The sequence below is a fragment of the Hemicordylus capensis genome, chromosome 1, assembly GCF_027244095.1.
Source record: "Hemicordylus capensis ecotype Gifberg chromosome 1, rHemCap1.1.pri, whole genome shotgun sequence".
NCBI classification, from domain to species: domain Eukaryota; kingdom Metazoa; phylum Chordata; class Lepidosauria; order Squamata; family Cordylidae; genus Hemicordylus; species Hemicordylus capensis.
The window spans coordinates 84,236,773-84,263,640 of NC_069657.1; the positions used below are offsets into that span (position 1 = coordinate 84,236,773).

General features: G+C 44.0%; 2 protein-coding genes across 24 annotated transcripts in view; one reads left to right on the forward strand and one right to left on the reverse strand.

Moving 5' to 3' along the window:
- ARHGAP1 (Rho GTPase activating protein 1) overlaps positions 1 to 18,572 on the forward strand; it is a 51,195-nt gene extending 32,623 nt beyond the window's left edge. For 10 of the 11 annotated variants that reach the window (XM_053275595.1, XM_053275589.1, XM_053275601.1 and 7 more), the window contains exons 4-14: positions 137 to 166; positions 7,162 to 7,249; positions 7,593 to 7,724; positions 7,938 to 8,024; positions 9,201 to 9,299; positions 9,986 to 10,093; positions 10,711 to 10,787; positions 11,526 to 11,603; positions 12,389 to 12,517; positions 12,804 to 12,907; positions 14,905 to 18,572. In XM_053275595.1, coding sequence (XP_053131570.1) covers positions 137 to 166; positions 7,162 to 7,249; positions 7,593 to 7,724; positions 7,938 to 8,024; positions 9,201 to 9,299; positions 9,986 to 10,093; positions 10,711 to 10,787; positions 11,526 to 11,603; positions 12,389 to 12,517; positions 12,804 to 12,907; positions 14,905 to 15,084 — 1,112 coding nt within the window. In that variant the 3' untranslated portion in view covers positions 15,085 to 18,572. The remainder of the gene's footprint in view (positions 1 to 136; positions 167 to 7,161; positions 7,250 to 7,592; positions 7,725 to 7,937; positions 8,025 to 9,200; positions 9,300 to 9,985; positions 10,094 to 10,710; positions 10,788 to 11,525; positions 11,604 to 12,388; positions 12,518 to 12,803; positions 12,908 to 14,904) is intronic. The other variant, XM_053275640.1, reaches the window with a different exon arrangement.
- A 5,203-nt stretch (positions 18,573 to 23,775) lies between these two features.
- The window catches only part of ATG13 (autophagy related 13), a 55,425-nt gene continuing 52,332 nt past the window's right edge, over positions 23,776 to 26,868 (reverse strand). For all 13 annotated transcript variants that reach the window (XM_053275472.1, XM_053275535.1, XM_053275454.1 and 10 more), the window contains one exon: positions 23,776 to 26,809. In XM_053275472.1, the coding sequence (XP_053131447.1) occupies positions 26,732 to 26,809 (78 nt within the window). In that variant the 3' untranslated portion in view covers positions 23,776 to 26,731. The remainder of the gene's footprint in view (positions 26,810 to 26,868) is intronic.

The window sequence follows — 26,868 nt, forward strand, 5'->3', positions numbered from 1 at the left end:
GAATGAAAGTGGGCCTGTTGTAGTTCTGTGTGTCTGTGTGTGTTTTCTGTCCAGCCTCTTCAGTCCTTGGAATTGTTCCTGTAAAGGGACAATTATGGAGTTATGGTGTAATGTAATTTTGTTTCTGTTCCTCCAGGGCAGGGTGCACTTCATGGGGCTCGGTCAGGTAGGTAGAGTACTTGGTACTCTTGTCATTGGCACTTGAGATCATGGCATTCTTTAGCATGACTGTGGCAGGGTTATCTCAGGGGAGCCCAAATTCTGCAAAGCTGAGGGCTGCATCCCAGAACTTCAAAGTTGCACGTGATGTACAATATACAAGTAGATTGCAGTTATGCTCCTCCTCTTTGAGGTAGTGGTGGTACTGATGGGCCCACCAGCTGAGTCATACAACCTTCACATAGCCTCTCCATGTTGGATATAAGGCTTGGAAATTTCCTGACAAAGCCCTGGGTGGACGTCAGCATGCAGGTTTCACTTTGGATTCCCCAGTTTTCATTTGTTGACTTCAGTCCTTCTGTTTTTCTTGGATGGTGATGGGTGCAGTATTCATTGGGTGATAGGTCTGTCATAAACTATTACTAATCATTTTTCCACCCTAAAATCTTCTAAGGAGTAGCTTCTTCTGCAGCAAAGGTGTCACAAGATATTCTGTGACAGTGATGCGCTATTTATCGTAATTTGAAGTTATACCGGATGGGACTGTCTTTGCTTTATTTCTGCTATGGCATTGTTCAGTGTATCAGAGTAGCTGTTGCTCTTTTGGGGGAACTTGCTATTTTTCATCCGCAGTGACCTGGCAGCAAGCTGAGCCTTTTGCTTGTGAAACATCCTACGCAAGTGCTGAGAAGGGTGCCGTTGTCTCCCACATCTTCCTCAAATCCATTCACTTTGTAGATCTTGTCTTTGTCCTCTCTCCTTGCAAATGTTTAATGGCCTGCTGTACCTGCAGCTCATATCTGTGATTCTAATGTGTGTCCTGGCACTGCTTGTTTAGAAGCAGTTAGTAAGTTAAACATAACGTAAACACTGGATAGGGCAAATTTTTATTTTTAAATATAGCCATTGTTTCTGTTTCCTCAGACACCTCAGTGTATGATCCCAGGATCACTGTGACTAGATCAGAACTGGGAAGGAATCAACATATACTAAAGCCTTCTCACTTGATGTGAAGGATGTTTTAACAAGTAATTAGAAGCTTGTGTAGGATCTATAATGGTGACATCTTAACATACTGGCATCTTCTGTCCAGATTTTTCTAATTGCTGATTGTCAAACTTAGATGATAGGAATGGAATAATCTTGTCAATGGACAAACATGACAGTCTGTCTATTGAAATGTCTCAGCTGTTAATGGGACCTGCCAATTCAATTTTGTCTTTCTTAGTTCCCACTTACCACTTTCAACTCAAGATCTTGAAGTGAAACCCATAATCCTATGTGCTCTGCTGAAACCCACAGATGTCAACTTGAAGATCTGCCCAGAAGGCAGCATCAGCCTGCTGTTGTTTCCTCACCCATCATTTGTTAAATTCTGCTCTGATAGCAGACATTCACATTGTTTGATCTTGCATTTAGGGATCTTCTTACTGTTCCATGACTTGTACACTTCCAAATGTTGACAATCTATTTATCAAAACATTAATTCTACTGTAACAGAATGTTGCTTTGTTGCAGAGGAGTACTGTGATTTCATATACCAAAAAGTCTGGCCATATTTCTGTTCTGTTTCCAGTTTCTATTTCAAAAATTCATATTGCCTGAACCACAGCCATTTTGCCAAAGGCAAACAATGCCATGCTCCATTTTTTAACAGACATCTGTGGTGTGTATTTATTTATTTATTGTTGAATTTATATACTGCCTTTCATTAAAAACAACCCCAAGGCGGTTTACAAAAGTTTAAAACATACAATAAAAATGACAATTAAAATACTGAGCTAAAAATATAAAACAAATCTAATTTAAAAATGATAAAATACAAGCATAAAAACTATAAATGAGTAAAAACACATAGAAGCAGCAGTAGAAACAGTCATGTAAAAGCCTGGGTAAAAAGCCAAGATTTAAGAAGCTTCCTAAAAACTGTGATGGAGTCCAAGGAGTGAATGGCCACTGGGAGAGCATTCCAAAGTCTGGGGGCAGCAACAGAGAAGGCCCTGTCCTGAGTGCATGACAGACGAGCCTCCTTCATTGTAGGCACCCGGAGCAGAGCCCCCTCAGATGACCTTGTTAAGCGGGCAGCAAGCAGAGCTGAGTGTCATCCGGATATTGCTGACAACTCAGTCCAGGTCCTCGGATGACCTCTCCCAGCGTTTGCTGGTCAATGACCGAATAAACTTATAACTAACTTTCCCAGAGGTTTCATGTAGATGTTAAACAGCATGGGAGACAAGACTGAACCCTGCGGGACCCCACAGGCCAGTGGCCACGGAGCCGAGCAGTAGTCCCCCAGCACCACCTTCTGGACCCTCCCCCCAAGAAAGGACCAGAACCACTGCAATGCAGTACCTCCGATTCCCATACTCAAGAGGCAACCCAGAAGGATACCATGGTTGATGGTATCGAAAGCCGCTGAGAGGTCCAGCAGAACCAACAGGGACATACTCCCCTGTCTAGTTCCCGGTGTAGGTCATCCATTAGTGTGACCAAGGCAGTCTCAGTCCCATACCCGGGGCGGAAGCCAGATTGAAAAGGGTCTAGATAATCCGTATCATCCAAGACCCTCTGCATCTGGGATGCCATCACACGCTCTATCACCTTGCCCAAAAAGGGTAGGTTAGAGACCGGTCTATAGTTGTCCAGGTTGGAGAGATCAAGGGAGGGCTTTTTTAGTAGTGGTCTTACCACCGCCTCCTTGCGGCATGGTGGCATCCTGCCCTCCCTTAATGAGGCATTAATAGTCACCTCCAACCATCTACCTGTACCCTCTCTGGCAGCTTTTATTAGCCATGAAGGGCAAGGGTCAAGAGCACACGATGTCGCCCACACACTGCCCAGGATCTTGTCCACATCCTCAGGCCGCACCAACTGAAAAGAATCCAACACAACAGGACCAGATGATACCAGAGGCACGTCTGCCGGAACTGCCAAAACTCTGGAGTCCAAATTGGCACAGATGCAAGCGACTTTATTTGCAAAGTGGCAAGTAAACTGATTGCAGTGAGCTGTGGATGATTCCTCCCCCGTTACCTGGGGGGATGTGTGGAGCAATGTTTTTACCACACGAAACAGCTCTGTGTCTGCACTGAGCAGATGCAATGGAGGTGGAGAAAAAACATTTCTTCGCTGCCCCCACCGCCACGGTGTAGTCCCTAAAATGGGCTCTAGCCCTTGTTTGGTTGGATTTGTCACAACTCTTCCTCCAGCGTCGTTCCAGCCGTCGTTCCAGCGAGTTGTTTCATCGCCCTAAGCTCTGAGGAAAACCAAGGAGCAGATCGGGCTCCACCAGGCCGGAGAGGGCGTTTAGGAGCAACCGTGTCAACAGCCTGGGCTGTCTCTCCATTCCAATGTGTAGAGAGTGAACTAGTGTTGCCATACAGTGCTTGGCCAAACTAGTGGTGGAACTTGTCTTTTCTGACAATTCTTTTGTGGGGCTCCCCTGTTGCAGTTTTGCAGAGTTTCTGGAAGCTGGGATCTTGTGTAGTCTTGCAAAAATTGGCAAGTATTTCTTCCTTTTGTAGGAAAGAATGCAAGACTGCCACAAAAGGTAACATAGGACCTTCATTATGGTGCCTTAGCGGCAAGATTATGATCCCCTCCAACGTACCACTAAGGGCATCTGCAATCTACTCCAGTGCATATGCTGGATGTGCATACACATTGTATATTGCCATTGAACTTATGGGAAGCTGTCTGGAAGTCTTTGAGTTAGGTTCTTAACTTTATTGTAGCTTTGGGCAACCATGGGATTAACTGTTGGATGTTAGTAATGTGACTTGGCTGTGGTTGTGTACATTGGTTCCAGATGACCTCTGCATTGCTCCGCTGATTTTATGTATCTTGTGGGTACCATTTTATACCTTCGCATGCTTTGGACGTGATGGTGAAACACCATTGCACCCCTCACAGCATTTACCTGGTTCTTCCCCTTCTGCCTTAAGCGTGTATTTGACTCTTGTACTGCAGCTGGTTTTGTATATAGGTAAAATAACTCTACTTGTGGATTGACACACACAAACTATATGTCTGGTAGAAGGAGGCTGGTGAGCAGGGGAAAGCTAAACATGTTTTGACAACTGGGAATTTTAGTTGGGAAGGAGTAGTACACTGGATAGCTAATAGCCTCCCCTGGTTTCTGTGATATGTAGTCTGTAACTTCTTTATCTATATGTAGGATACCATAGTTGCTTATAGCATCATCTGTCTGCATAAGCAAACTTCATTTTCTTTGACTTAGCTTTTCATTTTCCCACCCCGCCTCTTTAAGAATAATCTGCTTTCCTATGATATTTACAGTAAGTGCTTTCCCCCTTGGATACTGGCCCTAATAATTGTTGGGCTTGGAGGATTGTGATCTTAGTGTCAGTGGTGTGAATCCTTGTGAGTGCGTTTGGCATTCTCGAGGCTCTCTGCTTGTGAACAATGCTAGGGAGTCCTCTAAAGCAAAACATCTGGAGATATATCTGTTACTTCCAGTGTACTGTCACCTGTTTGAATGCACCATGTGAGTGGAGATTATAGACTTGCCTTCATGAGCCACAAGTAAATGTCATCTGTCATCCAGGAAAACACAGTTTACACACAAGCTTCATGTGCTCTTTGCCCTTCTGAGTATGGCAGATCACAGAATCTTGAAATTGTCCTCCTTGTTTAAAAAAATAGAACTTTATTCTCTTCTGAGCCTGGGGTAATTGAAAGATGTGGAACCAAAAAGAAACTGTTCTAATATATGAACCTATATGTAGATTCTTGATGACAGGGAACATATTCTCCTTAAATCTCTGTGTACCCTGATGAGTATTGTTGCACCTTAAAGTCTAGCAAAATGTCACAATTCAGCCTCTCCCTTATATGCAAAAATGCACATCTCTGCATGCATGGAAGAGTGCTGTTGGCATGGGATTCCCCTCTCACGTTCTCAGGTTTGCATGTGGGAGGAGGTGGATACAGAGAGGGGCTGATTTGGACTGAAATGTATTGTGGCATAAATGTTTATGGGATCAAGTCCACATTGTCAAATACAGTTGGCTGTGTACAATTGTTAACACATACAATTGGCAATACCAAAGAAACCCATGCTCAATTAGAGTGCAGTTTTGATTATTCGTTCATGTGATCTGCTTTCCTTCTACATTACTTATCAAATCTCTTGTCTCCCGATAAACTGAGCAAGGCGGCAAGACCTCCGCTTCTAGGGCCAAGGCTTCTAATGTCAGTTTGATTGCGGTTAGCTATGGGCCGTCCAAAGGCTTCTGCTGGTGTCTTGTCCTAACAGTGGAAATTCCATGGTCATGAAAAAACCAAGCAGAAGCCGGTAGTTACACTCGGGTGTGGTAAAAGCTAAATTGTTCCAGGCCCAGTTTGTACGGTGTTTCAACTCCCTTGACTAGGACATCTGCCTGGTTTGGGTTGCGAAACAAAGATAATTTTACAGAGCATGTGTTGCAGGTTGATAATACAAATTCTTGCAGTCTTCTGGTGGCTTGCTGTTCCTGTCCCTTGCTTCTGCTTTCCCCTTCAATGGCATAATGCTTGAGGCTCGTTCATCATTTCGTGCATTTCTCGATTTTGTGTTTTTGCTTTGCATTACAGTAGGTATCCTAGTTTTGTGTTTTTCATACGTGTGATTGATTGAGATATATATAGAAATGAAATGTATATGGACAACAGGTGGTATGGGATATGATACATTGGGGAAAACTACAGGTACTCCCCAAGTCACAATCACCTGACTTACAAGTACCTGTATTTACAAACAAAGATCTACCACATATTACATTTAGGAAGTCCCCACCTTAACACTTGCCAACCCACATAAACAAATAAGTAAGGATGTGCACAAACTTCGTTCAAATAAAACCTCTTATTTAAGTACGAACTGGTTTGTGATTCTGCAAACCAGTTCATGCGGGTTTGGCAGTTAAAGGGTGGCGCGGGGGGGAGGGGCGCGAGCGGCACCTTTAAAAGTGAGTAAAGCAGGTCCTTACTTGTGTGCCACCGCTCCATGCAGCTTCCTGCTGCCCAACAGCCCACGTATGGTGCCGGCACACACATGGTCTCCGCACAACAGAAGCCATTCGTGTGGTCGTTAACACCATGCTGAACACGCAAATGGCTTCCACGCATGCACAAAGGCCATGTGCATGCCGGTGCAACACCACTGCTGCGTGTAGCCTGTTGAGGGGAGCGCCGCAGCAGGAAGCTGCATGGAGTGGTGGCACACAGGTCAGGACCTGCTCTACTCACTTTTAAAGGTGCCATTCACTGCCCCTGCCTCCCCCTGGTGCCACCCTCTAACTGCCGAACCAGCTAGTGGTTGAGCCAAAACGGCACGAACCATTTCGCAGAACCACAAATGGGTTCATATTAGAACCTGTGCACAGACTGAGGTTTGTGCACATCCCTACAAACAAGTTATCATTCTGGTGGTCTATGTTATGAATATTTGACTTCGAAATTGAGCTTTTGGAACACAACCCGTTTATAAGTTGGGGGACTTGCTGTAGAACTGTGGAACAATCCAGTGCTCTGGAAATGGATCAATGACATCGTCTCTAAATCTCTGTGAGAAAGATTTGGGTTCACAAACTTCATCAGTGCACACCACAATAACAATGCGAGTGCTTTCACCTTCTTTGTATGTTTTAGGTTGCATCTGACTTGAAAGCCAGTTGGATTGGATTGTGATGGCATAGGGCTACCATAGTCCCACATCATTTCCACCCCCCTCACTTTTCACTCTCCACTATCTCTTAGTTTCTGGACCCTTGGGTCCTCTCAAACCATAGCCTCCTTCATAACTGTGGGAACTCCAAGTGAAGATTTGTGAGGCAATGTTGAGATTTGTGGCAAGCCAACCCCTTTGAACTTTCCATTAACGTGACATTGGAATATTAACTGCCCAGGATTAAGCTCTCCATGCAACTTATTCCATGCTCACCTGTTGTGAGCATGCTTTGTCCTTCAACTTGTTGTGACATGCAGCATTTTTGTCCTCAGGTGATGACAAGTATGGGCGGAAAGTAATTTTGTTCAGTGCCTGTCGGATGCCTCCCAGCCATCAGCTTGATCATGTGAAACTATTGAGGTGAGTATTGCTATGGGGAGCCAGCTGACAGGACTATACATCTCAGTGGTGCTTAGTTCTGACATTTTTCTCTAAGCCAATTATGCAACTGTGTATAGCAGCTATGTTGGCTGAGTGCATTTGAGCATTGACTAGGCCCACACTAGGGCATAAGTGAAAATGCCTTACACTCCTTCAGTCTGATCATGGTTGCCTCTCACCTAACCCATTCCTGCCTTCCAGGCCCGTATCCAATATTTGTATTCTTCAGGACCTAGATTTTCCTTTATGCTGACTGAGGCTTGCAGAAAGCAAAATAGCAGATTTGAAAGCCAGGCATTTAGGAACGTTTGTCTCTCCTCAGCTACTTGAAGTACACATTGGACCAGTATGTGGAGAGTGACTACACTCTTGTGTATCTGCACCATGGCCTGACCAGTGAAAACAAACCATCCCTGAGCTGGCTGCGGGATGCCTACCGGGAATTTGACCGCAAGTAAGTGGCTGTGGCTGCCGGAAGGGCCTTGATGCTGTGGATAGGGCCAAAGTGTCATTAGAGATGTATGATAATACAGGGGAATGCAAAGGTCAGCTTAGCAGGATAGGCCCTCCTCTCTTGAGAAGCCAACCTGTCTCTTCTCTCCCCTCCCGTGTTTTCCTCACAGTAGACCAAGTTCCTTCTTGTTTTTCTTGGATTTTTTTTTTTTAGATACAAAAAGAACATTAAAGCATTGTATATTGTGCATCCAACCATGTTCATCAAGACACTGCTGATTCTCTTCAAGCCCTTGATCAGGTAGGATGGAGTGGAAGTGCTTATCTCTGTTCTGTGAGCGACTTACTGGAGTATGAGGCTTTCTTAGAAGCCAAGAGGGTTGGACAGTGGTTTTTGGTGTGAATTTGATGCATCTAGCACAATCCTTTTGTTTAAAGCAGACTTCCAGCAGTTATGGGGGAGCAAATGGGGAAGTGTTGCCATTGTTATGGCAGTATCTACTTGTATCTGAGCAATCAAAAGCGATTTTTTATTTTATCTATTTCATTATGGTTTCATTGTGCCCTCTTTTTGAGGCACTCAGAACTGTATTCATCATCTGGCCCTTCCCCCATTTTTGTCTTTACAACAAATCTGGTAGGTTAGGCTGAGAGTGAGTGACTGGGCCATGGTTACCAAGTGAGCTGTATGGCCAAGTGGGGATTTGAATGAAGGTCCCCCTTCTTTGAAGGCCAACACCTTAGCCATTACAGCACACTGGCTTTCTCAGCAGGATCTGATTTGTTCATTTCAAACCAATCATATTTTGTATACTCCAATTTCTTTCTTTTTAATGCAGTGGTTGTCCACTGCTTCCCCACTTGCTATCATTAATAATAAGATCCTAAAGTGCTATTAAGATCCTAGTGATGTAAGCTTTTGTGCTCCTCCTCTGCCACACCTCCAGAACAGAAGGAAAGAGGATGCCATGTTCCTATGCTCTTATTATCTCTCTACCAGTGTGCTGGAATTGTTTTGCAGTAACAAGATTTTTGACCTGCTTTTGAATGATGGTCCCTGCCTTGAGGTGATCACAAGTTCTCAGCCTTTGCCGAGGTTGTACTTGCATTGTTGGATGTCAGGGAATGTTAGTGTCTCATAGCTAGCTGTCTGGCCCAGACGTGCTACAAAGATGTCCTGGCCTCCTCAAGAGGGGAACAAATTGCTGTGTGGGGTTAGCCATATCCTCAAGCTGCGGTGCCATCTTTATGAAGAGGAGTTGCTTCCAGTCCATAGTGAAGCCTATGGAGCGGGGTATTCTAGTCACATGCAAATCCGTACTTCTGAGGAGAGACAATAGCACTGCAGCACAATAGCACTCCTTCCTTCTAGTTCCCGATACCAATGCTGTCCATTCATCCTACTTCTAACACCATGCTAGTGCTGCAACTACCTTACTCTTCTCTCTCATGCACCAGCTTGTCATCTGTCTTGCAGCTTTAAGTTTGGACGGAAGATTTTCTATGCAAACTACTTGAGTGACCTGGAGGAGCATATGAAGCTGGAGCAACTGGGGATTCCAAGCCAAGTGCTAAAGTAAGATCATGCTGCTTGCCTTCTAGCTTACCCACCAGCTTCTTTGAAGGAAGCTGTGCTCAAGAGTAATGCTGGCAGTGTTGGGGAGAGAGTGTGAATGTGGTGGGAGGAATCTGGTTGGGGAATCTTTTTGGTAGGCCTGCTCACATGGTATGCAATGAAGTACTTGGGTGTCTCCTTAAAAAAAAAAAGTCATTTCCTCTTCGTCCTTTACTCCCGTTTCCTTCTGGTCTGGTGTTGGATCCTGCCTTGTAGAGACACATTCTCTTTTCCCCCCAACTCCTTATTCTTTTAGCTGCTGTCCAGAGGCTAGCTCTGTTCATCCCCCAAATCAGGGTTCTCTACCACAGACAACTTGGCTCTGACTGCTTTTAGTGCCATTCCTAGTGTCCAGTAAGTCTAGTCTAGACAAAGTATTCACTCAGGTCCTTATTTCAGTTTCTGCTCTACAGACCTCTCTATCTACTGCGTGTTTTCTCTTTTCAAAGGGTGAGCCTCTTATCTTGCTGTATTACCACTTCACAGATGCCAGTTAGCTTCCTTGGGAGTGTATAGCAGATGGTAGGCTGTAACTTTTGTGGAGAGCGTGGGGGAAGTTTAGGAACTTGCCAGGGATTCTGGGACTTTGCACTGTCCGTGCAGGACAGGATGACTCCAGTCACGTCTGTTTGCTTTTCTCATTGTAGGTATGATGAGTATCTGAGGTCATTGCAAAAGCCCTCTGCAGTGCCTCAGAGGGTAACACCACCCCGCCCACCCCTGCCAAATCAACAGTTTGGAGTCTCTCTTCAGCAGTGAGTATTCCCATTGTTTTGCTTTTGGTGGTCCAGATGATGCCTGTACTCTTGAGAGTAATTTTGGAAATAGTTTCCAACTGTCTTAGGAACATAGGAAGCTGCCTTATACTGAGTCAGACCTTTGATCTGTTTAGCTCGGTATTGTCTACACAGACTGGCAGCAACTTCTCCAAGGTTGCAGAAAGGAATCTCTCTCACCCCCATTTTGGAGATGCCAGGAACAGAACTTGGAATCTTCTGCATGCAAGCATGCAGGTGCCTTTTCCAGAGCGGCCCCAGTCCCTAAGGGGAATATCTTACAGTGCTCACACATGTAGTCTCCCATTCAAATGCAAATCAGGGTGCACCCTGCTTAGCAAGGGGGACAATTCATGCTTGCTACCACAAAACCAGCTCTCTTTCCTGGAATCTGTAACTGCATCTAGCTTTCTTCTGCCAGTTTGAGTTGCCAAGGTTACATCTACTGATATGTTGGAGTTTGGGTCAGGATAGATGTCTCTAGATGCATTTTCTTTCCCCAAATGCTAGAGTTCTTGTGGTGTTCAGTGTCCTTGAACTTATTCTGAACTATAAAGCAGGAACAGCAATGATCTAAGCTTTGCCTTTCCCAACAGCTTAAGGGAGAAGAGCTCGGACCAAAATCTGATCCCATTGGTGGTCAGAGAAACAATTGCCTATTTACAAGAGCATGGTGAGTGTGCTAGGAAAATCCCAATTCTGAATGGTCTTGTTCTACCTCTAATTCATCCTACGACATATTTCTGTATTGCATGAGCTCAGCTTTCTTCAGAAGTCTATGCAATGTGATCTCATTCTCTTTCCTGCCCCACAGTTCTCCCCTCCCCCTTCCAATTTGAATTGGGTTTTCAGAAAGAACACCAAGGATATAGCTGATATAGGCATTCTACCAACCACATTACCCAGATGCTTTCAACATAGTGTCCCTGTGCATGTGGCTTTTTGGAACTATGGGAGAAACTTTATTCTCTCATAGGAAACGGCCTGATACCAAGCTAGACCATTGGTCCATCTAACTCAATAATATCTGCACTGACTGGCAGTAGTTCTTTAGGGTTTGGGGCAGGATTCTTTCCCAGTCCCACCTGGAGATGCCTGGGGTTGACCCTGGGACCATGCCCTCAACTCCTGCCTGTAGGCTTCCAGCAGCATCTGGTGGTCCACTGTGTGAAACAGGATGCTGGACTAGGTGGGCCTTGGGCCTGATCCAGCAGGGCTCTTATGTCCTTATGTCTTTCTGTATGCAAAGCAGATGCTCTGTCACTATCTACAACACTGTCTCTTCACTATCACTTCACTGTCCTCTGCTATAGTTGACTGTGAGAGGCTCACTGTTCTTAAGGTAAGACTACTTATTGCTCACATCTTCACTTATAGACTCTGAACTCTCACTCTGTCCTTTCTTTCACAGCTCTTAACACAGAGGGGATTTTCCGGCGATCAGCAAACACACAGACCGTCAGAGAGGTACAGCAAAAATACAATATGGGTAAGTGTCTGCTTTATGTCTCAGAAATCTACTTAAGCGGTGTCTGTCTGTATCTTTTCCCATCCCCTTTCCTACTGTTCCTCTATTTCTGTTGAGTTGTTTAATCTGCCCTTTTCACATGGAACAACTTCTGACATACCACAGGGTGCTTTGTCTTTGAAAAGATCTATGTTTGGAATTCAGTTGGAACCCAACCGGTTTGTTCGCTTTAACATAAGACTGTTTCAGCTTAAACTAGGGATGGACAGTGTACCTCCCTGCCACCCCGGGCGGAAGTACCGGGTGCGCACCTGGTACTTCTGGCCAAAGAAGGGGAAGGGGCGGCAGGGAGGTACACTGCTGCCCCGAAAGCTTTTACAGACAACGAGCGCTGCTGGGGGGGGGGAAGCGGGGGGGAGGGCTAAGTGCATCCACCCCTGCCCAGTTCTGTGCACATCCCTAGTCTAAACCTCCATGTACTGGGTAAAAGAACTGGCTTGGCCTTCCCCAGCAGTTGTTTGACCAATCTATAATATGTGTTCTCTATTCCATCTTCTGTAGTTCCCTGTATTGCGTATGCTGCTCTCCTTATATTCCCAGTTTGGTTTGGAGAAGGATTGCATGCTGCTGAAGCTGTAGGAGCTCCTGATTTTTTTGATCTGGCATATGTGTGATCTAGCCCTGCCATTTTTCCAGCTCAGGCTTTGGATCAGTGCCCATCTCTGTTTAGGAGGGGGAAATCCAGTCTTCTACAGCATTCTTGTGCTCTGGTGGTGGCTCTGAACTTCTCTGCTCTGTCTTACTAGGACTTCCTGTGGACTTCTTGCAATACGAGGATGTGCACCTCCCTGCTGTGATTCTCAAGACCTTCTTGCGGGACTTGCCTGAGCCACTCCTCACCTTTAGCTTCTACAGCGACGTGGTCAATTTCTACAGTGAGTCTCTGTTGAGAGAGTCCTGAGAGCAGGGATTTTCCCCAGACCCACAGAGTTATGCTGCCCTCTCATGAGGTTGACCCTGTTAACTCTTTCCTGAGGCTGCATCCCAGTGAGCCTCTATTGCCTGGCAGAGTGCACTCTGTATTTAAAAATATAATAATAAAAATAATAAATAAGTAAAAATATGCCTTTCTGAGGACTTTCCCTCTGAAGCCATCCCCACTTGCTATGCAAGTGAGGGCCTTGTTTGCTAGTCTGCATACCCCACATGTTTCCCTTTCAGGTGTGGAGGAAGAAAAACGTGTGGATATTGTTCGCAAAACACTCCAGACTCTCCCAGAGGAAAACTACCAAGTTCTGTGTTCGTTGGTGACCTTCCTTGTGCAGGTGAGATCTCCCCATTTGGCTTCTCCACTCAGTGCATAACTTATGAAACATGCTGTCACAAGATGTGGTGGTTGCCATCACTTTCAGTGGCTTAAAGAATTAAACAAATTCACAACAGATACTGTAGGTCTGTTAATGGCTATATATCCTGCCATACAGAGCCTCTGTATTCAGAGGCAGAATATCTTTGGAGTACCATGTGCTGAGGACAAGATGTGGAGGGGAAGTGGAGTGGGGGCGCTATTGCCTTCATGTCCTGCTTATGGAAGGCATCTGGCTTGCCATTGTTGGAAACAGGCTATGGGACTAGATGAGCCTTTGGTCTGAAAAGAGCACAACTTTGATATTTTTTCCAAGGGAGGTCCAGATCTTTGGCTTCTTTCTTTCTAGATTACTCTACCATGACCAGACTGTTCCATAGCCTATTTTCCCTGCCCACCTATAAATATTGTATCTATAAACTGACAGAGCATGAATTTCTACTTAATGGCCTATTTACCCTTTTGCCTTATTAGTAAAGGATTTCTGACTTTCCCTTATCCAGGGACTGACTGAATATGGCTGTGATATTCTTTCCATCAGGAAGTGTGGGAGGTTTGCCATATCCATGATGGGAATGTAGCTAAATCTTTGGGAAGTAGTATTTCAGCTTGAGATTGCTTGCAATCCAAGGTTGAAAGAATTTTGACTGATCTTGGATTTGTGTTTTATATTGGCAGATTACTGCTATTACATATTTCATTTATTTCTTATCCTATAGTTTCCCCAAGAAGCTTAGGGTGGTGTGTATGGGGGTTATTCAACTTTATTCTCACAGCAAGCCTGTGTTTTATGTTAAATTGGACTGAAGGTCATCCAACATGCTTCATGGCTGAGCAGGGATTTGAACCCAGACATTCCCTTCAACACTGGAACCACTATGCAACACTTCTTGTTTCATGAGGCCATGGCTGCCAACATCTATCGCCACCTACTGTGTAACGTTAACACATGCTGAACATACATAGCTGCCTGCTATTGAAACAGATCATTGGTCCATTTAGCCCAACTCCCTGAGGTCTTGGGCAGAGGTCTTTCCCATCATCTACTATCTGATTCTTTTAACTGGTGATGCTAGGGATTAACCCCATTACTTTTTTTGTGCAAAGTACAGGAGGACCTCGGTGTTCACGGGGGTTCTAGTCTGCTGTTGTGCTGCAGATATGGAAATCATGAATATCGAGGCATTATTTCAATGGGGAATTGGGGGTTAGGTTCCCGGTTGCTGGGAAAATGTGGAAAAATGCTGATTTTTGGCCAAATTTGGGGGTAAATGTGTGGGGGGAAGTTCCTTACCATGATTTGCTGCTCCCCTCGTGTCACGCTGTGCCCCCAGAATTTCCCAAAATCTCTGTGTTTTTGTTTTGTTTTGTTTAAAATGTGAGCTATTTTGTGGCTCCAAGAAACAAAATGGTAGCCAGATGTGACCTCCGCGGTCATTTCCAACCACCTCCGACCCGCAGATATACAAGATCAATGTAGTCCATCCCCCCTCCTCTGCCATGCATATGCTGAGGTCGGGTGTCTTTTACTCTACCATGGATACACAAATCCGCGGATAACGAAGTTTCCCTGTATGTGCTCTTAGCACTGTGCTATGGCCCCTCCCACAAAAAGCATAGTAATTGATGTTGCTCCCTAAAAGCTTGACACCTAAATGACAAGGCCAGAGTGTTAGTGGAAGGTAGGCTTATTTTCATTAACCAATGGAAGAAAAGAGTTGCAGACTCTACTCTCCTAGGTTATGAAAGCTCAAGAATTCTTGTTGTCTTATTCTAGTTTCTTATACACAAGGCTGCTCCGTGAGAGGGTTGCTTGGAAACATCTTCTGTATTATGGGAATATAATTCTAGAATTTCCTGTGGGCAATGAGGAACCAGGAGGTGGAGAATCGAAGGTGCCTTTTTCTTAAAGTGATTATAATTCTCTTCCTCTCTCTCTCTTTCCCTCACATCTAGGTTTCAGCTAACAGTGACATCAACAAGATGACCAATACTAATCTGGCAGTGGTTTTTGGCCCAAACCTGCTGTGGGCTAAAGATGCAGCCATAACACTCAAAGCCATCAATCCTATCAACACCTTCACCAAGTTCCTGCTGGACAACCAGAGGGAGCTTTTCCAGAGCCTGGAGGCTTGACTCAGATTCTGTCTCTGCCTAGCACACTATGTGTCCACTGTGACCACCACTTTTCCTCTCCCTCCTTTTCCTTTCTACCTTGTCTTGGAGCCGTGGCCAAGTCTGGAGAAGCTCCAGATGAAAAGCAGAGTGTAAAAGGGCTGTGGAGATGGCACAGTTGAGTGTGTGAGTTGAGAGCGCGTGCGTGAGTGAGTGAGAGAGAAGTAGGTGGGAAGCTGGCCTCCCCATCCCCGGAAATGGTCTTGGCTGTTCTATCTGGGATGCCAGAGACCAGGCTGCTCTTAGGCTGTCATTTCCTTGCTTTTCTTCCACAAACTGCTCTCATCAAAAGGCTCTTTTTTGGACCCCAGCAGAATCCTCACCTCTTGGTGCCTGTGTAACCTGGACTAAAATTTGTTGTTGCAGCAGCCCTTGGGTAGGGGGGAAGTCAGTTTCAGGTTTTCTTCTTTGATCCAAATTGGTTCTTCACATGTCCTCAGATCAGGCTAGTCAGGCAGTTCTGTGTATTCCCTAGTTTTGGAAGGCAGCATCTGCAGTTGAGCACAACCTGCTTCTTACTCTTGATGGAAAGGATGACTCCTTATTTCTGGGCCACAGTACCTTGCCAGAGAAGTTGGCACTGATCTGGGAGTACCCAAACTGAAAGAGTTTGGTTTGTCCTTTTCAAGGATCTCTAGTACTTGCTGTAGATGCCATTACCATTTCCCTGAGATGAAGTTCATTGCCTCAGATTTTATGGAGCCTGTTTACTACTCGGATGGTAATTACCTTTTATAATGCCCTTTAGCAGAAAGACTCGACCAGCACGGTTTCTCCAAACCTGGTCTTGCCAGTAAGCTTTTCCTATTTAACTGGGAACGTTTGTTTTCCCCTAAGTGAATCAGTAAGGATCATGCAGGGGATGTGTGCCCTGGTAGTAGTAGCTCCTTGAACTGCCAAATCCCAGATTCCACACTGCCCATTCCTGTGACTGAAGCACGGTGTTGATGCAGGCAAGCATCTGTGTTCCTGGCTGTGTCTGCCATTACACTGGGATTAGAGCTTCCTCAAACAAAACCTGCTCACTGAAACCAAACCTCCTGCTGGAGCCTCCCTGCCTGGGTTATTGGGCTCTGCTAGGGAGAGTCTCTTAAGTTGAGGGAGAGTGAGCTTTCTCATGCAAGGATCACTATCTACCCGTTTGCACCTTGTTGGATTGGTACATTATTCTCTAACATTGCCAAAATGGATATGATGTACCCTGTTTCCTTGGCACTTGCAAATAGCATAGCGGTGCTCTTTCTCCATCTGGAGAGGGGTGATGCGGCCCCCACAGTATGGCTGACTAGTTGCTCATTCATATGAATTATTCGCCCTTCAGATCGGGAAGTTGAGCCAGCCTGGCTTCTAAACCAGGCTTTGCTATTGCCTGAAGCACAGATGTTCTAAACCAATCTTGTTTTTATAAAAGAATAGTTTCCTACTGGACCTGTAGTAGCCTCTACTTTTTAATACATTTTTGTCAGGATACATTTTCATGATATCTTGCCGCCATCTGTCTTACGGCTATTTTTCTGTCCTCAGCCTATAAATTGACTCCATGAAATGGCAACATTGGAGTTCACAGGATTGTATAGAAGTTGGCAATGGCTCTTACATAAACCCCAGAACCTTGTGCCGCCTTGTCTCAAGAAGGTTACAAGGAAAGTAGCAAGAAGGTATTTTGTAAAAGTTTAATTGGCTAATGTGTTAAACTGAAGCAAGGTTTAAATGATCAATGAGCACTAACGAAGGCACCAATATTATGAAAATCTATAGCTGAGCTGTGTCTGGTTAATTGGCTCCAGCTGTCTCCTTACAAATTTTGGAATAACTTGGAAAAAAAGGGATTCCAAAAATAATCAGGAATGCATGGGAATGGTAAATCAAGACCATGAAGTGCTGTGTGAGTGAGTAGGACACAGTCTTCATTCTGCTATCAGTCTGTGTATTAGAATAGGAGGTTGGTTTCAAGCCCAGAACGTAATATAGTGCTCTTGGTGAGATGTCTGATTTCCTATTTAACTTTGTTTTCTTGGTGGTTAGAAGCCTGTGGGCCTGTTTGGGGTGCCTTGCTTGACAGCTGCTGTCTAATCTGCCACTTGGCGGTTTACTGTGGTGAATCTAGGCTTCAGTCTTGGGTCCTGTTGCAAGCTACAGGATTGTTGGTTTGCCCTTATTCAAGATTCCCTGGTGGAAAGGAAGAACTGGTTTCCATGGAAACATACACTAGAAAAGTCGAGGCCCAGGGCTGCAGGTTCAGTTCTGTTCCCCCAACACTAACTTCTGGGCTGCTTTCAAGATTTAGAGCAGAGCTAGTGCAGCCCGTGGAAATGAGGCTCAGGTCAACAGGGCATAAGCAGTGTGTCTTGGTAAATGGCTGCCCAGTAACATTGTTCAAAATTCTACACGTTTCAGACTCTGGAGTATGATCTCTCCCCCCTCCCCCGCCCCGTCACATTGCAGACCTCTGTATTTCTAGGTACTGCACATAATGAGTGCATTCACAGAGTCCTGGAAGTGAGCCAGTGTAAATAGCTCTCTTATTTTCACCACTCTGCTGGGGGTGCCAGGAAGCCTGGGGCATGCACATAACAGTGATTGCTTTGCCTCTTCCCTCCCCCACCCCCATCATCCTTCTTTCTCCTCTGCCTTTTTCAAATCTATTACCACTGTGGCCAGGCTATGAAGCCATGTGCTGGACCGGCAACGTTCTGAGTCTTTGCCTGCGAATTCGGGACTACATTCCCTTCCACATCTTGATTGCTTCCAAGTGTGCACAGATGTCTGGATTAGAGTGGTGGTAGGCAACCAGACAGGCAGTTGGAATCACTAGAGGACCAGCATCTCATGGGGCCAGTTGTGTTCTTCCCTTCTCTTCCTCTTAGTAGAAGCTGATGGCTGGTTAGATGGCCATGGCTGTATACTCTGTCCTGTGTCCCTCCAGTGGTACACTTACTTGCCCCCCCCCTTCTTGCTGCTTAGCTTCCATGTTCTATATTGGCCACAGTACTTCTGTGGGTGGAGCCCTCTGTCTCCACTATGTCCCTTGCTTGCCTGATAAAAGCTCATTGGTGTCTTGGTGTCCCCTGAACACATTCTGTGCCCTTGACTCTAGCAGTCAGTCTTGTGTCTGTACTGGGAACAGTGCGTGTGGTTGATGCAGCTGATGCCGAGGCCAGCTGGATGCCTTATGGTAACTGTCTCTGACTCAGCAGAGGTCTTTGGCCAAATGGTCCCTAGTTCTGTGCTCTAGCACTGGGACCCTTCTGCACTTGTTTACAGCTTTTGCTTTTTGTTGCTGTTATCCCCTGCATTTTTTTCATTTTCATGATTGATGTTTATTGGGATCAGGGCTGGGGTTTTTACTGTGACATTAATTCACAACCATGTTTATTTCCTTCTAATTGGTACCAATCTTGTATTTCACAGTTTGCACTTTTTGTACTTCAATAAAAACCCAAAGCCAATACCAGATAATGGTGTGTTTAATTTGTCATTCTGGAACCAATCAACAGAGACTGGCTACTGCTCTCCATTTCATTCTCATTCTCTGTGGGAAAAGGTTCAAGTACCTGTGTTTGTAGCCTTGTGATTATTCAGTTGCTTTTTTCCAGTGAGTGCTGTCCAGCGGATGGAAGTTGGTTTCCAGCATTTCCTCAGGCTATTCCTGATCTAATGTGGATATTGATTCATAGGTGCCTGCATGCTGTGTGACACAATGGGAGATGTAGAAGCATAGCATAGCAGTTATCCCCTGCTAACTGGGCAAAGAGGCACCTTTTACCATGGTGATTATCTTTATTTAGCAGGGGGAGAGTAACTGGCCCTATCCACCCCCAGCACAGTACCTCCAGTGACTGTTGCTGGTGTCTATCCTATGTTTCTTTTTAGATTGTGAGCCCTTTGGAGACAGGGATCCATCTTATTTATTTATTTATTATTTCTCTGTGTAAACCACCCTGAGCCATTTTTGGAAGGGCGGTATAGAAATCGAATTATTATTATTATTATATTATATTATATATTTTTATTTTTTTGATTGATTGATTGATTGATTGTTTACACACAGACAGGTGTTATTGACTGGTTTGTTTTATACAGACATTTATTATTATTATTTCTTGTTTACACAGTCAGACAGGTGTTATTGACTGGTTTGTTTTATCCAGACATCGAGTCCTTCCCAAGGACCTGGGATGGCTGAATCATCAATACTGTTGGTTATTATAGATATCGTTGCAAAATATAGGCTGTTCCAAGTAAAGCTGCTTTTTGTAATTGGCTGATGGTGATTTCTGTGGCCCCCTATGGTGCTGAGGTGCTCTTCAAGGTCTTTTGGGACCGCACCCAGGGCGCCAATTACCACTGGGATTATTTTGGTCATCATTATTATTATTAATATTATTATTATGTAACTCAGTGTCTCTTTCAGCTGGGCTCTTGGCAGCTTCCTATGTACAGTCAAGGCATCTGGGGGCTGATTCTCTTTACTTAGCAGGGGAGAGTAACTGGCCCTATCCACCCCCAGCACAGTACCTCCAGTGACTGTTGCTAGTGTCTGTCTTGTGTTTCTTTTTAGATTGCGAGCCCTTTGGGGACAGGGATCCATCTTATTTATTTATTTTATTTATTTATTATTACTCTATGTAAACCGCCCTGAGCCATTTTTTGGAAGGGCGGTATAGAAATCAAATAAAAATAAATAAAATAAATAAACCTCCCCCAGGCAATAGTATTTCCAAAGAGTTTGGCTAAGGAAATGTCCAGCCTTTCAAGATCTTTAGGCTGAGGATGCTATCCCAACATTAGATAAGGAGATGACCCTTTTGAGTGTCATCTTGTACTGGGGACCTATGTCCTTACCAAGGAATGGTGAGGGCTACAAAAAGTGGGAGAGGATCCAGGTGTAGGCCACAGGTGAATAGTTGCCCTTCCCTACTAGAGCATACTAATGAGAGCTGTAAAATTAGCCTGTGTTTCAGCTTTCCCCCAAGCATAATCCAAACTTCTGAGCACATTGTACATGAATATACATAATTAACATCATGTAAGTACATCACTGTTTAAATAAGAATAAACTAGCTGGGCCGGGCGCAGAGCATTTGCGCCTTTGACGGCCAGCCCGGCCCACTTCTCCCTGCCGCGTCCACCTCCCACCCCACGGGTTCTGGCTGGCTTTCAAGCCAGCCCAGCCTCTTCTGCCGCCACTTCCTCATCATTCCGCCACTAATCCGGCAGCTTCTCACGAGAGCTGCCATGCATGGGATTAATGATGGGTATGCCTAGGAGAAACAAATACATAGAAGATAAGCACATAAGATTGGAAATAATCTTAGTGGTTTACATGTTTTGTTTCTTGTTAGAAATCCAGTGGGTACAGAGCTTGGAAATGAGACCTGCTTGAACACAAGCCACAGCTGTTAGGGGAATGGCTCAGTAATGGTGGTCTGATTTGGAATGTATTTTAATCAGGATGGATAAGGACTACAAATCAGAGGCTATTAGTATGCTCAGGTGGTTATGTTTGATAAACACAGTTTAAATGTACACTGTGGGAACAATGGCAAGAATTGAAAACAAAATATGAATGAGCTTCTTTTCCAACAGTTGTGTGGATGTGTTTTGAGTATTCTTCAACTTTATTGTTGTGCTGGGACCTTTGTTGTGCTGTACGCTTTACACCAACCTCCACCATGGGCCTCAGTTAGGAAGAACATGTCCCCCTCCCCTCAAAAAAGACCTCAATACCAAAAAAAGAAAATGGTTCCTATTAATAGGACTGAGCTGAGATGGGCTGAGTCCCAGTTGTGGATCATCACCCATTTCTTGAAGACCAATAGAGCAGACCACTCAGGAAGCAACAATATATACCCTAGCATTAAAAAGTTATAAGGACTAAAAAAATTACTCAGTTGCCATTGCTCCAGTTCTGATTTTGAGGCTTGAGAGCTGCTCTAACACAAATCAATTGGTGGCTGTCCAAAGAGCCATAAATAAAATAGTGGCTCTGAGCCAAAAATAATCACTCAGGTTCCCTTGAAATCAGTGAGACATTTCATGACCACCTCTGGTGCTCAAGTATTTTACCCATTCATCAAGAGTATCAATAAATCCTTATTTTTAAAAAATTATTCTTATTTGCAGAGTGTAGTGAAAAGTTAAAATTGCTATGGAACCCTTGGTTCCAGTTCCTACCACAAATTGTTCAAAGGATGGGAGGACCTCTGGCACTGCTTTTGTGTGTATCACTGTATGAGCATTAAAGTGGCTTAAGTGTGATAGGAGAGTAGGAACTAATGGGCTATCAAACAGGAAGCCCTGCCAGATTCTAGATATGGATAAAAATAAATGGTGCTCTTGGTATGTTTGAACCTCCAACTGTTTCGTATTGACTGTGGGAATTGTGCAACCTTTCAGAGATGGGGCTGTACTCTTCAAGGCATAAAGATTCCAATGATAACTTCCTATTACAAAACTGTGTGCTCATTAGCTCTAGTAATAGCTGGCCTTGGGACTTGCCAAACATGTTTCACTGTTGTTTAAAGTTGTGCCATCAAGTCGGTGTTGATTCCTGGTGACCACAGAGCCCTGTGGTTTTCTTTGGTAGAATATATGAGGGGTGTACAATTGCCAAATCCCGTGCAGTACGAGTGGAGAAGTCTCCCTGGCTTCTCCAAGACATGGCTGAGAGAGATTCTTGCCTGCAATCTTGGAGAAGCCACTGCCAGTCTCTGAAGACAATACTGAGCGAGATAGGCCAATGGTCTGACTCGGTCTATGGCAGCTTCCTATGTTCCTATGATTTTTATTTATTTTTAATTTTTACATTTATATCCCACTCTTCCTCCAATGAGCTACATACTTAAATTTCTCCTCACAACAACCCTGTGAAGTAGGTTAGGCTGAGAGAGAAGTGACTGGCCCAGAGTCACCCAGCTAGTATCATGGCTGAATGGGGATTTGAATGTGGGTCTCCCTGGTCCTAATCCAGCACTCTAACCACTACACCACACTGGCTTTCAACATCTTCCTATATTGCTACTGCCTGATATAGGTGTTTCCCATTGTCTGGGAAACATAACAGTGAGGATTTGAACCAGCAACCTCTTGCTTGCTAGGCAAGTTACTTCTCCGCTGTGCCATTAGGTGGCCTTCACACTTGTTTACCAGAACAGAAATTATGCTGCTATTGCCATTGCTATTGGTGCTGAACTCTACTGAGCTGTAGGGCAACAAGCTGGAACCTGTACCAGCTAGCCCAAAATATATAAACAATACTTCTGAGTTCTGCCTTCAGGGTGCCTCCTGGGTTCTAAGTGATACAGGAAACAGCCCCAATTAATGTCAGTTTATACTCCCAGGTGGTCATGAGTTGAAAAAGCTAGTAAGAGTTCTGTTTGCATGAGCTGCAGCATCAGGAGAGCATTGTGTACAGAATTTTCTCTCTGATCACAAGCAGACATGAAATTAAACTAGTATTAAGAGGTAGCAGGTAGCATCACAGCCTGCCTGCTTTAAGCTGTTATAGTCCTATAGTATCTCATTTGCTCATACTCTCCCCCATGCCCCTCAACTGCAGATGCCCACTGTAGGATTTAGATACTGTTTCTGTCCATATTAGCTGATTTTATGTCAAGCAAATTTACTGAGCTCCCTGCCCATCCCAATATCAGTTTGTTTGCAGAGTACGTGTGAAGGCACTTCATTTTTCTTTAGTCTTTCTCACTTAATGTTACACTATTGTTGTGGGGAAGCTCCATTTTCCCCAGCACTCTCTCATATTGGGGGGAAATATCTGTCAGCATGCTCATTAATAATGTGGTTGCCTGGATGCTGTAAAACCTGAATTGAGATCTTATTCTGAGCAAAAACACCCCTTCTCCACCATTTTGTGAATTTTAAAATTTTAGGGTTTTAGAAATTACTGATGTCTCTGTTCTAGTCAGTTTACATGTGATAAACTGCAGCAATCCATAGCTACCCCTCTCTCCCAAGTACTTGGTATCTGTGTTTCTTTCCTGCTCTTGATCAGTCTCTACCCAAATTTTGATTTTTAAAAAGGTAAACACCAGCACACCACCTAAAAAAAATTAAGCTGGTTCCACCCCAAAGGCCTCACATTATAAAAGAAATACACATCACCAACAGCCACTGCAGCTGGGATGAAATAGAACCAGTTGCTCCCCCACCTCTACTAAACAGAAAGAGAATCACCACTTTCAAAAGGTGTCTCTTTGACTAGTTGACAGTTCAGCCCACAACCTCTTTATTACTAGGAGGTATCTGTTTGCAGGAGACAAGTTATACATACCTAAGAAAACCCTGGCTAACTCTGTTTTATGTACTTACAGGTATTTGAGTATTAGTGTAGACATTTTAAGACATGCATTTGGCATCATCTTGTGTTATAATCTTAGATGTTGTTGCTGTAATCTAAACATACTTACCAGAAAGCAAATCCCATTATACTTAAACTCAAAGGGACTTGCTTTTCGGTAAGAGATGTCAGAATGCATTATAAAAAGGCTACATATGAAGCAACCCTTAGAACCAATAGCTAAAGGGTTACGGTTCTGCTTTCTGCTAGTGGAACCACTTGCCTTTTCAGTTGGAAAAATGGGGGTTATACTGATGTACAGGTGAATGGACAGATTCTGGCTGACCACTGGATTAAGAGTAATATGTATACTACTTTTATTGGAAATTATATGAATACATGTTAAAGTTCTCTGGAAACTATTTTCAATAAATGTAGTTTAGGACTCTTCTCGCTTCAACCAAAGCATTTGTAAGGACTTCTTCTTAATTCATTCAAAGCAAATGTAAGTTATTACAAACTAATTCATAGCAGTAAAGCACCAAATAGATGGTCAGTAAAATATCTTTCTTTGAAAGTCTGTACAGCTGGATTCCTGTAAGAGGACTGATCTGGCCAGGAAATTAATGCACTGAAAATGGATGCAATTTACTCTCTGAAGAAGTGAAGTACCAACACTCAGAAAACCACATAGAAAGCGGTACATATGTCAGTGCAAGAAAAACGCAGCTAAATTGCAGCAGTAGTGCCTCCATGGTAGTTCTACTCAGATATAGAAGCTATGATCCTGTTCTAAATTTGACAGATTGGCCAAGCTGTAATGGTGGCTACCATCTTTTAAACATCATGTCATTTCAGTGTGAAGAGGAACTATACGGGCAGTGCAGAAAGAAATGCCAGTGGGAAAGGACACAACATCCATACTAGCAACCTAGAAAGATCTACCTCATTTGGTATGTCAAGAGGCCAACTTCATTTTATCATCACAGCAGAATCAACTTGTCTGCCTGCAATTTGCTTACCAGAAGGCTGTCAGTTACTCTATGCTTGAGACTGCTGTGGCTATCAATGTTGTAGAACTAACTGGCTCAGATGAGGACAAAGGGCCCTACACCAAAGCTATTATTAGCTGACCTGGGATAAGTCACTAGACACCTCATGTGTCAAGCAAGGAATACAATTTTCTTGTAGTCTCGTTCCAGGCTGGCTAGAAAGATAATGCATTTGGCAGGTGTTTTGGAAGATAAGGCCACGGATGTTTGCAGACGTCATAACTGAGCCAGGGTCATGGCATTTCTCTCTGGCAGACTCACTGAGAGGCCCTTTCAGGGTAATGTTGATGTTGATTATCACTACTGGCAAGAACAAACACTACTTAGGAGCACTTTAAGTTAGAAAGTCAATCTGATGAAATAAAAATGAGTGGTTCTAACAGGCCATTCTTCATGTAGTGGGTCCTACCTGTAGTAGCTCTGAATAAAAATTAAAATGCCACACTTAATTTTACACATAAGTATCTCACAGCCTGAGAGCTGGTACTGCAAAACATCAATGTGCTAGAAGGCAAAGAGTAAGTTCAAGCCTCAGCTCATTTCTGTGCAGCAGCACAGCTTCTAAAGCTCCAGAAGCCACACAGACAATGCCTATCCCTCTCAAAAGCCCCCCTTTCATCTTATGGAATGGAGCTGTGTATTTTGGGAAGTTAACCTATCACTGTCTCATCAGAACATCATACAGATTGTTCCATTTTAAAAAGGTCAACAGTGGGTGAAAGAACAACTTCAGCATCTTAAGAATAATCCTAAGCATATTTACTCAGAAGTAAACCCCACTTAGTTCAATGGGACTTACTCTCGCGACAAGTGTGCGTAGGAGTGCAGCTTGTATCTCATTTTTCATAGAGGAAGGGAAGAAGGAAATGCTCTCCGCCCAATGTATCCCTGAGCTCATGCTTAGTGTCACATCTTTCCCTCCCCATATTTGGTGAAGGACAAAGAGCAGGCAGACAAACAAAGTAAAGCCAACCAATCACACTGCTTAATAGCAAAGCTCATTACAAAAATAAACTTTTAGCCAATCAAAACCCAGCTGATTAAAATGAGTACCACAAACCTTTTTAAAATGTGCTTCTGTGAACAAGTTACTTTTTAAGTTACTCCAGATACAGCAAGCTTATTTTACAAGCTTGTCAGAAACCAGTTCTTTGTTTTAGAAACTCCCTGCAATTCTACTGTATCAACATGTGCACATCATTTATGACATCCATGGACCCAAACAGGGCACAATAGAAGCAAGGTTCTGGGGAAGTCCCTTTGCCAGCATAACCATGTTTCTGAAAATAAATATAGTTTATGCTTCAACTGGGTTGGGGGGTGGGCTACTGTGGAACAAGGAGGTTTGGTACGATACTCTTACAGTGACAACGGACAGAGCAGCTTCTTTTGCTGCGTAACAAAGTAAAAACATCACATACAATTTTTTCTTTAAATATAGGTTTCATTTAGAGTAATAAATATTTCTTGTTTATCTTAATGTAGAGCAGCAAAGTGTGGGGGGGGGGGAACGAAAGAATAAAGAACTTTGAACTAGAGACCCCCAATTAAATAACCCTATAGAATTAGGATTCCTAATTCATATTTACAATTGTTGACTGTAAGCAGAGCCTATGAACAGTGAACCATCTCCAAATACCATGGACTCTTTGTGGCCCAGGTGTTCTGGCAGGACAGTCCTTCACTTCCTGCTTCTGCACACAGATGTGCAGCACTGGGTTTGCCTTGTTTAGGGAACTACTAGAGGTGAGCATTGGCTTCTTGCCCTAAGTTCTTAACTCCAGTCATCAAAGAAAGACCAGTCCTGCAGAGGTGGCCTTTGAACTCACACCAGCAGAATTTGTCCAGTGTTCACAAGACAGTCAGCCAGTTCTTTATGCTGGATAGAACTGCAGATCCTTGTGAAACGAATGCCATCCTCTGTCTCCAAACCCTGTTGAAGGTGCAGGAAGCATTGAAGTCTCTCAACATGGAAGAGAGAAAGAAAGGAGAAAAGGGCCAGCTTCTTGTTTCCTAATGCTCGCTATTAGACACCGAGTCGGAGACAGGGAAGAGTGAGCCATGCCCATTGCCATTCCAAGGCCAAGTTCAAGAAGACACAGACAACTATGTGTCTGACAGAACAAAACAACCAATGCTTATGGAATGAAAGAGGTGGGGGCAGAGGACAGAACTAATTTGGGAAAGGCAGAATGTATGTGTTCTCTCTTCCAGGTGTCCAGAGGAAGTTCAGTGCTGCTGTAGAAAGGGCTCAGCTTTACTGTAAAGTCTCTACAAAGGCATCAAACTCTTTAACATTTTTCTCATGGACAGCCAATTTTTCCGGGAGTGAGTCCTGCAAAGGGAAAGAGAAATTCTGAACAGGTACAACAAAAGCGTGATAGGAAGCAGTTA